This window comes from Madurella fahalii, assembly GCF_045866475.1.
Source record: "Madurella fahalii IFM 68171 DNA, scaffold_5, whole genome shotgun sequence".
Taxonomy (NCBI): Eukaryota; Fungi; Ascomycota; class Sordariomycetes; order Sordariales; genus Madurella; species Madurella fahalii.
Window position 1 is genome coordinate 229,265 of NW_027263975.1, and position 11,640 is coordinate 240,904.

The window sequence follows — 11,640 nt, forward strand, 5'->3', positions numbered from 1 at the left end:
ATGCAAGAGGAAGCCGTGCCGCAGTTCGGGCCTGTTGGGACAGTATGGCCAAGCGATGGAATGTGATCCTGGGCATCGGGTTAGGTTGCAGCCATAGCAGGAAAGCACCTCATCGTGCAGGACCCGCAACCGGATGCATGGAACAGCGGTGTGAGGTGCTGGTACTGTAGGTAGCGGCGGCGGCGGCGGCTGCAGCGGACTTATCCTCGGCGGCGCAGCAAACCCGCGCCGTTGACAACACGATCAGGGGCTGCTGATTCGTTGGACCGGGCCGCTGCTGCTCAACCCAACGATGGAAGAAGAGAGAGAGAAAGACAGCGTTCTATACGTGCACTGCTGCTGACCAGTATATTTCCGCGGTCGCAGTGACCACTGGCAGCTCGGGGAGAGCACTGCACAATGCAGACCAAAGCAGGATTGTGGAGGGTCAAAAAGAAACTTGTGACACTCTGTTCCGCCAGTCACCGGAGTGCACCGGGCACCCTCCCCCACGCCCAAGGTAACCCTCGTTCGGCTCACAGCACGACTCCAAGGGGCAGTCCAGGGATCCCAGGGAGGGTCAGCAGGCCAAACGAGCAGAAAACCTGAAACGAGCTTAGTGGGGTGGGGGGGCAAGAATGGTCCTTCGTAGTTTGCACAAAGCCCGTTGGAAGCAAGGAGCGGGAGCGGGGAGCGGGGAGCGAGGAGCGAGGAGCGTTGCAGATTCGCTGCATCGCACAAGCAAGACGCCGAGACGGCGGGTGAATTTGCCAAATTTAATGGAACCCACCGGACAGCGACGTTGGATGCTTGTTTTCCATCAAGAAAACCCCCCGAACCCACCCCCCACCCTCCGCAACCGCTTCTGTCCAAATTTCCCTCCGCTTCGAGCCGAGAGCATTTCTCGGGGATATCCACGTCGGGTTTGTGCCGCCCTTGTATACCCGGGATCCCCGTCTTGGACGCACCTCGGAGCCTGCACGGCACGGACCCCTTGCGCCGTCCGGGAATACTTGCCTTTCGACGGCGTGTCGCACTCTGTGGCGGGCACCACATATTCCGCGCTGCCGCCGGGGAACAGGCAAACAAGATCTCTCGTGCTCCAGGCGCGGAGGTCAACGACGCTCCGTCTCCCATATAACCATGTCATGAAAGACCGCTGTTGTCATCCTGCGTACTTGTACTGCCAGAGGAGCGGAGATTGCGACGTTGCAGTCATGACCGACATCCTGGACGGTGGATTGCGGGAGCAGCTGGCCGCCGCCTTGCTCGGCTGGGGTGGAGGTGACGGAGACCATCGAACGTCGGGGGAGGATGATGACGACGGACGTCAAACACCAAAGGCAGCGCCGGCAGTTGCCCAGATACCAGGCTCCATCCGTTACCCGATGCTGCATGTCGACGAGGGAGACAGGGGGACGGTCAACGATGACATTGATGCCGACTCGATCATGACGAGGACCGACAGCGTTGTCCTCCCGCTCGAGAGCCGACGACACGCCGAGCAGCAGAGTTATCCCATGAGGCAACCTCTACCAACCTCCCAGAAAGCGCTGCCCGCGCTCCCGGGCGACATTGCCCTAGCGTCGCCCGAGCCCGAGATGTCGTGCCGGATATCGCGGTTCCCGTTCTCGCATCCGTGTGAGGTGCCCGAGTTGGTGCCGGACCAAGAGGACGTGATGAATAGCGCCACCAGCCCGTCTGCCTCTGGCCCAGTGACACCCAGTGTGGTCACCGATGTCTTCCGCCCGCTGACGCAGATCAGGTCGTTCGACGCCGGTCTTGGACCGCTTCCGGCACTCGCCCCCAGCCCGGAGATTACTAACCATAGGATGCGTCAAATGTCGATTGACACTATCCTATCGGAAACGTCTGCTTCGGATGGGCTAGGGAACACCCGGGAAGAAGAGGGCGACGGGGTAAACGAGGATGGCGTGTCTTTGATGACATCAACCGAGGCGTCCTCCAGCAAAAGCAGTAGCGATGATTCCGGCACCGAGCGCGCGAGACGGCAGTTCCTGACGGTCGGGAATCACTCGCACGCAGCCAGCATGAGCTCGATGGGTAGCGCGAGCCCATCCGCAGGCTCGGGCGATTGGCGGCCCAGCAACATGGGCGCTGTAAGAAAGTCGGCGAGCTTCTTCTCGCTCATTCGCAGCGGGAGCCGTCCGCCGGCTGAGGAGGAGTGTCTGGAGAAGAGGTGCTTGACTCCGTTCGAGCTGACCACACCCCCTCGGGTACCATGGCACCCTGACGACCTGCCACCGCCATCCTCCTCTTCGTCTACCAATCCTCGCGAATCCAACAGGGGCTCGAGATTCTTCGCGCGTATGCCCTGGCTAAGCGACGCGGAGCCGAACAAGCCCCAGGCTGTCTTTGGCGTGGACCTGAAGGAGAGCATACGCGCCGCGCCCATGAAGATCCGGATATCGCATAAGGGCAGGAGCACCTCGTACAGGACATTTCCGTTGTCGGTGTACAAATGCTGCGAGTTCATTCGCCGCGCAGGTATGCATCAACCCTCCCAACCCGAACTCTCAGAGCTCCGGAACCAGAAGCTGACTGCGCTAGGCGGCACCGACGGCAATATTTTCTCGTCACCCGGCAATGCCTACAACGTGTCTAACCTCAAAGATATCTTCAGCCAGCCGCCCTCGTACGGCGAGCAGTTCCAGTTCGAAGGGAGCGACTACACCGTCTATGACGCGGCGAGGCTGATTCTCATATTCCTCGAGGAGCTACCAAAACCGCTCATCTCCCAATCGGTCGTTAGGTCGTGGGTCCTGCTGGCGAGGCAGGCGGGGGCCATCGAACCGCCGTGCCCTCGCGTCGAAACCGGCCTCGACTTCTGGACCGAGGCGCTGAACCGGCTGCCGACGGCGAACCGCAACTTGACCAAGCAGCTGCTCACCGTCTTTGCCGAGGTGCTCCTTGCAGCGTCTGGGGATATCACGGAGGCGGACGCGAGGCGGTTGGCCTCGGCCGTGTCGAGAGCCATGTTCCACCAGGATACGGATGCGAGCGTGCTGGTCAGCAACCACGACACCAGAAGCAAGGAGCAGAAGCGGAAAAGCACAAAGCGGAACGTGCACCCGACGCTGGCGTTGGCTTTTTTGATTAGGAAACGGGGCGAGTATGCCATTTCGCTCGGCAAGCTCGCCGGGAGCAGCGCCCATAGAGAGTCCAAGCTGTTTCTGCCGAGCACCAGGGAGATGCTGGAGTGGAAGGGCGGCCAGTGAAGTGCTTGGTTCTGGGCGATCGGATGGGACGAGCAAAATCGCGTTGAGATACCCCTCTTTCTTCTGTCTCGACTCTATCTCGGTTTACAACGCATCGTTGGCTACAGTGCATGCGGATGCATTTGGCGTTGGATTTCATCTTCTTTCACTTGTTTTCTTTTGTTGCATTTTCCTTAGCTGTTGTAATTAGGCACTGTACATGAGGATTCACGGCCCGGGTATGTAAGGTAATGATTGCACGGCATACTTATGTACTAGAGACCCGGGTTGGGACGAGACGCATCATTTAGTTATCACTAGTAGTCACTAATGAAATCAGACCGAACGCCCTAATTGGAAAGTATCTTTAGATAGCTCTTAAGTTTGAATAATAAAGTTGGACAAGCTTATCCCAATGTCGAGCTCGATTCGTCGATTGGCATGAGCTGCCTGTAGCTTACAACCCGATAACATGTCTTTCAAGGCGGAATTGGTAACCAAGACGGCTAGAACGAAAGAAGTCTCTTCCCGTAAATATCACAACCACCCGAATCTTTCGTAACCCGAGGGTAACGCCTTCAGACTTCAACATCCCCCGCAAATCCCATCCCATCCGCCGGCGCTCATAACACTCTCAGAAAACTCCCGTCATCGCTCCCCATCTCCTCCCGCACCCTCACCTCCACCGCCCGCTCCGTCTCGTCCACCGGCCTGTCCGCGTCAACCCGCACGACGATCACATCCCCCTCGTCTTCCTCCCCCGGCCGCTCCAGCGCCTCCATCTGGCTCGCCACCAACTCCTTGCCCGCGAAGTGGCCCTTCCTCTGCGCCGCTCTCTCCCGCAGCACGGGCTCATCCACGTCCAGGAACACGAACCGGATACGCAGGTTCCCCGCGTCCTGGGCGCCCCGGCGGAGGACGTCGCGGTACTGGCGCTTGAGGGCGGAGCAGGTGATGACCAGGTGGCGGGACTGCTGCGAGGCCTGGGGCTGGGCGGTTTCGTGGTCGCGCAGGGCGAGGAGCCAGGCGTGCCGGTCCGCGTCGGTGAGCGGGCGGCCCTGGGACATCTTGTCGAGGTTGAGTTGGGGGTGATACTTTTTGGTTGGAAATCCATGTTGTCTGCGTGGTTAGCGGCAGTGGCATTGGGATGATGATGGTCTACATCACTGAGAATAGGTACGCACGTCGTCGCCTTCGACAAAGGCGAAGCCGAGGTTGTGGGCGAGGGCCTTGGCGATGGTCGTCTTGCCGCATGCTGTGGGCCCGGTGATGAACCAGATCCAGCGGTGGTCGCCGTGGATGTCGGCCGCGTGCGCACGTTGGGGGGCGATGGTGGCAGTTGGTTCAGTGCCCTGTGGGATGAGGTCGCCCATTCTGGTTGTTAGGTAAGGTAGGTGTAATAGCTGGCTTGGCGGACTGGGTAAGATCGGTAGTGAACGTAGGCCCTGGTCTGTGATGTTGAGATCTTGCTGGCCTGTGATGTTGGAATGAAGAGCTGCTGGTAAAGGGAAACTGGTTGCAATCGGATTAGAGTGCACTACTTTGTTTTTTGTTCTTGCGAACAGAACTCTACGCCAGGGATGCCGAGTTCCAATCTGGTGGAACCACTGATGTTCCTGACGGTGACGTCAGTCCTGGGTATCAACCTCCATTCCCATGGGTCTCTGAGCTCCGAATAATTACGTAACTACCTAGTGAGGGTTCCAGGGCGTAGCAAATTCCAGTTTGTCCACCTAGGCCTCTGGGCTTAGAGCCGACATTGTTAGGGTTGTTACCAAGGGTTTCAGCAGTGCCTGTCAACGGAGCATCACGATATCAATTGTTGGTATCGGACGCAAACGTCCCGATGCTTACCTACACAACCGGTTGTTTTGCCCGCTCGCACGAGCATGTTCTCGGATTAAAATCCATCATGAGCGTCCAAACACACAATGCCGCGGTTCAGAATACGGGCCAACTCTTAGCTGTCTATCGCTCTCACCTCATCTCACTTCTTATACTCCCCCTTGGCCACGCGCTCACACACCTCTTTGAGCGTCCTGCCTGCCCACTCAAAGTCGTCCATCTCGAGATAAACCTGGGCGCTTAGCCGAGCCCACCAACGACCGCCATACACAAACAAGGCGATAAACGTCCTATACTCGCTCATCAGCGTCTCTAGCATCCAGTTCCTGACGGCCGATGTATCGCTCCGTGGGATCGCGGGAAGCGACGACAAATCGCCCCCCAGCGGTCCCTGGCCCGCCTCGGGTTCCACAGCGAGCGGAAGAGCGACGTTTACCATGGGGCACCGCGTGAGCGACTGCGACTCGTTGTCCAAGATCCTAGTTCCCAGGATCTCGGCAGCCTTTTTTCCGCCTGACCGCGCCAGCTCCGTCAGCGCCTCGCGAATGCGCTCTTCGCCGCCGAGCACTTCCTCCCGCCACTTGATGCTGTCTTTCACACACAAGTACGGCGCATTGTCCAGGGTCCCGACAAACTCAAAGTTGCCCACAAACTCGGACTTGTTGGACGGCGGCAGAGGGTTCGTCCCCGCTTTGGGAGCCGTCCTGGGCACGAATCCGTGCGACGTCGGCAGCGACGAGCGGATCAGCGGCTGGTTGCGCAGCGGCACGTAAAACACGGCACACCCGCGCGGGACGTGCAGCCACTTGTGGCAGTTGCTGACGAAAAAATCCGGGTCGACAGTGCCCAGGTCGAGGTCGACCATGCCGATACCTTGGGCGCCGTCAACGAGCGAGAGGATCCCGGCTTCTCTGCAGGCCGCTGTGATGGCCTCGAAGGGGAATCGGACGCCCGGCAGCGACGAGACGACGTCGAAGAGGCAGAGGCGAGGACGTTTTCCAGCATCAACGGAGGCCTTGACGCCGGATTTGAAGGCCGTTACGACGGCATCGTCCTCGCAAGGGTAGGACAGGGCAATGCAACGCGAGGATACCAATCCCTGACGGTCCTCAGAGACGTAGTCAATGGTTCGGCAGCAGCCATTGTAGATGGTGTCGAAGAACAGGATCTCGTCCTTGCCGTCGGGGTTCCAGACAAGGTTGCGGAGAACCGTGTTGACGCCGACGGTGGCATTGCTCACGAAGACAGTTGTCTCAACGGGCACTCGCAGGAGCTTGGCAACTGCAGCGCGCGATTCATCGAGCAGATCGCGGTATTCATAACGGATGAAAGGGTCGGGCGCTGCCTCGGCCCTGTCTTGATACTCGCGCAATTTGGTCTGGATGACGCGGGGGATCGCCCCGAAGGAGCCTGTGGCTGTCAGGATTTGCGCCGATACGAAGCAACTGTGGGCATACCGTGATTGAGATTGCGGTAGGCTGGATCGAATAGGAACTGCTGCTCCTTCAGATCTCTGCCGAACGTTACGGGACCGTTTCTTTTGGTTCCGGCGGCGGCTTGTTCCCTGACCGGGAGATCGAGCGTCGTGGCCCCCATGGTTACTAGTAATCAACTGTTTCCGACCGGTACTCCGTTACGGTCACAGAGTTGCATAGATGGCCGGCGGGGGGATCACAACGTGGGGATGAGCAGTCATATCCTAATTATAGGCCTGGCGGTGGCTATTTTCCATGAGTCATTGGGCCCGGCCGGAGTCAAGATACACTTCCTTATCCGCCCTAGTCGCAACGGCCGGCATCTCCGCACCACCTGCATGCTAAGTGGGTATCGCGCAAAGAACGACTGCTTGGCTGTGCCTTTGTCCTAGAAAGGGCGCGCTTTAGCTCGTCAGGGAGGGTAGTTGACATTGCCTCCGCCAACCGACACAAGCCGAGGATGCAGATTCTGGAGGTGTGGAGGGTCGGTTTGGCGAGAATAGGTAAATGCGCCACACGGCCTAGGGAGTGGTTAGTTTTCCGAGCTGGTCATTGCTGGTGGCCTCTTCCGTGAGCCGAGCGAGACTGTCATTCTTCAGAGCCTTGGCCGGCACTCCGCCCCGATTCTTCAACATCTCAATTCTCATATACAGCCAGCACCGATACGCCGCAAACATGGCCACCTGCAGGTGTTCACTGCAAAACCTGGCCAATGCCATGTACCTGTTGATCTGGAACGCGGCCTCATCGATTTCCGGATCGACATCGCGAATTGCTCTCGTCAGCTTGGCCAGACAGACCAGGCACAGGTACGGCGGCTGTCTCACGTCTTCGGCTATGCCCGCCGTCCCCTGCATGACACAAGCATAGTAGGAGCAGTGGTCGAGGCAGAAGCAGTGCCCGAGTTCGTGCGAGACGGTCCGCGCCATTCTCGAGAGCCAGAGACCGTCGAGGTCGTTCTCCGGCTTCAGTGCGGGAAGGGCTGACCGTATGACAGCCGTCATAGCGGCCCCAGGATCCGGTGAGAGGACGCCCGGCTGGGCGGCTTTGCGCCGCTTCGAATGCCTGGAGGCTAGCGGTTTGCAAACACCTCGCACGTAGGCTGCGCAATGCGATGCGGGCCACATGTGCTCGCGGTCGATGCCGGCATCGTGGTCCAGGCCGGGATGGTAGCGAGCCGACGACACAACGGCCACGCGGCTGTTGCCGTATGCCCTGCCACAGCAGAAATCGTCGTCGGCATCTTCATACAGGTCGTGGTTGACCAGCATGACGAGGGCATACGCATCATCGGGCAGGGCTTCGATCGCCGCGTCCAGGATGTCGTCTAGGTTGAGCTGGCGGTAAAATACCTTGTCCGGGCTTGGCCGCGTCCTGACGCGTGTAACGCCGTCCCCGGCCTGCAGGCCGATGTATTTGGGTTGCATCCGGTCCTTGGCCTCATCCCACGGGACAAAGCGCACATCCTGCGGCAAGAGCTTAACGGGAAGTGGGTGATAGAATGCCTCGAGGTACTGGCGCACATGGTCGACTTCGGGCGGTTTGCATGTCGGTGCCCGGGATGCCGCAGCCGCTGACGGAACGGCCCATTTGCGGATGGAGGAGAGTTGCTGTGCAACCTCGGGCACGGGAGCGATGTAGATTGTCTTTCTTTGCTGCGTAACTGGATTCCGCAACTTTTCCTGCATCCACGACTTCAGACTCTGAGGCGGTTCCGTTGGATCTATAGCTAGCGCGTCATCTGGCAGGACGAGTGGACCGGGGAAGAGGGATTCGAGGTCCTGATGGTGTTTTTCATCACCGCCAGATCGCGTGGCCCGACCCGACGGCGTCGTCGCAGCTTTCCTCTTCGCGAATGACGGTCGCTTGAATCCCACTTCTTCAGCATGCAAAGAGATATCGTGTTCTGCGCGCTCATGGGAGCATGCTGAAGGCATTTTGGGGGCATGACCAGACTTGTTGTGGTCTGGGGTAAGAAAACCATTTAGGTTGTGGTAAAGTGACGTTGCTGCCTGGGGGACTGTTGGAGCACCGTGCCTCACCCTGGAAATTAGAACGCCAGCCAGAGAGATAAGCCTGCTCTGACAACCACGCCAACCACGCCAGCCAATGGAACAATAAGTAATCCATGCTTTGCATCGCAATACCATCGGCCGCGTCCAGCTGAAAAGCCATCGTATAACGGCATGTACAAGTCGCCTCAAGCCAGGTTGTCTTAGGGTAATTAATAAGAGAGAGCGTTACCGGGCAGAGTAAGGTAATGTGCCGTGCCCATCGAGAAACAACTCGCCTCTCAAATGGTTTTTGGTTTTCTCGCAGAACTCTGCATAGCAATGACCGCCTCGCCCCCTGTAGCGCCGTTGTAATCCGAGCAATATCCAACATCCGAGCATCAGAGATTCCCAGTTTGACTGTAAGAACACCTTTCCCGCATACTAGTAGGGGAGAGCAGGCCGAAAACCCTCGACCAGGTGGACCCTCACACCGCTGACGCCGTGTTGGGCTGCTCGAATGGACCTCGGAACACCAAGCGAGGCTGTTAAAGAACCAGTTGTTCTTCTAGGCGAACTCCCACAAAGACCCAGCACTTTGAGCCGATCCTTCCCGAGTGGCATCCCCGCGTGGGTATGGGCACCAACACAGAGAGTAATTACCTAGGTAATTTATTTCAATCAGTACGGGGTTGCGGGCATATGCACGCAAGAATCAGCCAGTGCGCCGCAGCTCATCCTTTCCACCAACAAGAGGCCCGGCCCGAACAAGTGTAGCAGGAACAGTTTGGTATTACATGAAACCGTCTATCAATTCTGGCCAGGCCCTCGGCCTCGTGCATGGGGTATCGCATGCGCGTGCACAGATCGAGCCGATAGGGTATGCACCGGCCCCTGACCCGGCCGCCAGCGCCGCACCGTTGGCGATGCGCCATCGTCTTACCGAGGCCAGCCAATCAACTCAACCTGCGAGTGTTTGGTACGCCAGATAACCTCATGTTAGCCACCGCCCGAGTAACGTAATTTCCAAATGCCCGGAGACGGCCCAAGCCCGGGGCCCAAGGCCAGCTGTATACGTGCCGCGCACCCGGCCAATATCTGTAATGCAATCCCCTCAACCAACGGCCAACATAAACGACTCTCCAGAACATCGAAATCGCGGCAAGCAAACGCGGAGCATAATGGCAAGCCAGAGCATGAACCAAGCCTGGCCGCGGTCCGCGACTGGCGAAAGGCCCCGTCTCACGTTGCAGGCGCAGGCGTTCAGTCCTCCGGCGGATTCGGAAAGCTCACTAGATCGGTGCCGGGAAATTAGTCCAACATCAATGGACGACATGGATGCGAGAGAACTTGTCGCCGGTAGACAATGGGACCGTCGCCGCTACTCGGATTCGTACCCGGGGGAATCGAGCCACGCCATGTATCGTGAGTCCCTTGGCGGGCTTGACCCGAAGAGCAAAATCGGCAATACCTTCCACATCCCTAACAGACCTCTGCCAGGCGAGCCAGATCGTGAGACAACAGGACGTTGCGCGGCGATCGCGTCACCTTTGATCACTCCAGTGGTCGTTCACCCGCCATGTCCAACGCCGCCCCACGCGGTCGAGCCCGAGCAACCCTTCCTCAACTGGGCCGAGTTCCACCCCTTCCCCATCACACTCCGCAGACAGACCTACCGACCGCAAACCCCGCGAGAGGAAGTGATCGACGCCTTGGGCGGCATCGAGATAGCAAAGATCAAAGGCCTCGGCCGGTTAGCCAAGCCCATACTCAACACATTTGACAACCCGCAAAAGCTGAGCGACTTCCTCACGTACGCCCAGCGCAGTATCTTGCGCCCGCTCCCGGACGCCGCACTCGCTGCCAAGCCGACACCCCGCGAGCTCGACCGCCTGGAGAGCGAACTCTTCGACACATCCAAATACGTGGGAAGCAGCGCCAACCACGTCACAGTGCTGACCTGGTCCGCCGACAGTCCGCGGGGGACGATCACCCTTTTCGAAGCCGACCTCTCCCGCCCGGGTTTAGCGCCCCCTTCGCCCTCGGGGTCTCTCTCCCCCAGCCACGGGCACGGGCACGGAAACGGGCTCTCCTCTCTCGCGCTGCGCCGCCGAGGCACGCTCAGCGCGGCCAGCATGTCCCTGCCGCTCGCCCACCGCCGCCGCCGACGCGCGCAGCTCCGGGGCGGCGCGGTCGCCCTCCGGCCCGTCGCGGCGATGGAGGACGTGCCGCGCCAGGTCCTCGTGGGCATGCGCGTCGACCAGGGTGTGCGCAAGCTGGTGCTGAAGCACGACCCGGCCGAGAACCGGTTCCGCTGGGCCGCGTGGTACAGCCGCGGCCGCGGCGACGAGCCGAGCTACGCGCGGCTGTACGACCCGGACAGCGACGACGTCGACGTTGACGGGCTCGACGCGGGCGGCCGCCGGCCCAAGACCGCCACGGAATGGGGGGACGAGGAACGCAGGCATCGCTACCTCAGCCCCCCGAGGGACCTGGCCCCGGCTACGGCCACGGGGGTGGGATTCGCGCTGGAGGAGGACGAGGACGCGGTGCTGGGGCGGAGCGGTCGCAGGAGGAAGAGCTATGCGCGCAGGGCGCGGGGCAGGAGGAGCTCACTGCGGGTCGAGGACGCGTGGGGCCGCAGGGAGGTGGACGCCGACGGGGTGGTGGCGACGATCCCCCAGTTTCTGGCGCTGCTGCATGCCAGCAGGTCGATTGTCGAGGTGGCGGCTTCGGCGCCGGCGACGGACCGGACGGTCAAGACGGAGGATTGGGAGAGGGTCAGGGCGGTTGTGCTAAAGGACTGGCCAGAAGGGAAGCGCCATATCGGGAGGGACGTGCATGTTGCTGTGCTTGTGCCGGCTCAGGCAGATTGGGCTGACGAGCGCATTTTCTGGACCGATGATACCGGCGGCTTGCTGGAGCTGCGTCAGAAGAAGTACCGCGAGGTAATTGACGGCGGTAGAATCCGCAGGGGATCTGGGATGGTAAGAAGCGCCAACAGAGGCAGAGACCAAAGGGGCTTGAATCCGAGGAGCCCTATGACGCCCCCGCACTCTGCCAGGTCGACTGCCTGGTGAGGTTGTTGAGGAGATTTGGCATCAGGCAAATTCGGTTTGGGATCCGCTTTTT

At 59.8% G+C, this 11,640-nt stretch overlaps 5 protein-coding genes across 5 annotated transcripts; 2 read left to right on the top strand and 3 right to left on the bottom strand.

Annotated features, from left to right (window-relative positions):
- Nucleotides 1-1,196: 1,196 nt before the first annotated feature.
- MFIFM68171_08611 (GTPase-activating protein SAC7) lies at nt 1,197-3,218 on the top strand (the record flags this gene model as incomplete). The annotated part of the gene is made up of 2 exons (XM_071064031.1): nt 1,197-2,487; nt 2,551-3,218. The coding sequence occupies 2 exons, from the start codon at nt 1,197-1,199 to the stop codon at nt 3,216-3,218; spliced, it is 1,959 nt and encodes a 652-aa protein (XP_070920132.1).
- A 602-nt stretch (nt 3,219-3,820) lies between these two features.
- On the bottom strand, nt 3,821-4,570 carry MFIFM68171_08612 (Gluconokinase; the record flags this gene model as incomplete). Its single annotated transcript, XM_071064032.1, has 2 exons — nt 3,821-4,291; nt 4,382-4,570. 2 exons carry the CDS (start codon nt 4,568-4,570, stop codon nt 3,821-3,823), a joined length of 660 nt encoding a protein of 219 aa, XP_070920133.1.
- A 614-nt stretch (nt 4,571-5,184) lies between these two features.
- Nucleotides 5,185-6,638, bottom strand: EGT2 (Glycosylphosphatidylinositol (GPI)-anchored cell wall endoglucanase; the record flags this gene model as incomplete). Its single annotated transcript, XM_071064033.1, has 2 exons — nt 5,185-6,452; nt 6,500-6,638. 2 exons carry the CDS (start codon nt 6,636-6,638, stop codon nt 5,185-5,187), a joined length of 1,407 nt encoding a protein of 468 aa, XP_070920134.1.
- Nucleotides 6,639-7,038: 400 nt separating this feature from the next.
- On the bottom strand, nt 7,039-8,454 carry MFIFM68171_08614 (Archaemetzincin-2; the record flags this gene model as incomplete). Its single annotated transcript, XM_071064034.1, has 1 exon — nt 7,039-8,454. The coding sequence occupies one exon, from the start codon at nt 8,452-8,454 to the stop codon at nt 7,039-7,041; it is 1,416 nt and encodes a 471-aa protein (XP_070920135.1).
- Nucleotides 8,455-9,833: 1,379 nt separating this feature from the next.
- On the top strand, nt 9,834-11,588 carry MFIFM68171_08615 (uncharacterized protein; the record flags this gene model as incomplete). The annotated part of the gene is made up of 1 exon (XM_071064035.1): nt 9,834-11,588. The coding sequence occupies one exon, from the start codon at nt 9,834-9,836 to the stop codon at nt 11,586-11,588; it is 1,755 nt and encodes a 584-aa protein (XP_070920136.1).
- Nucleotides 11,589-11,640: the final 52 nt, after the last annotated feature.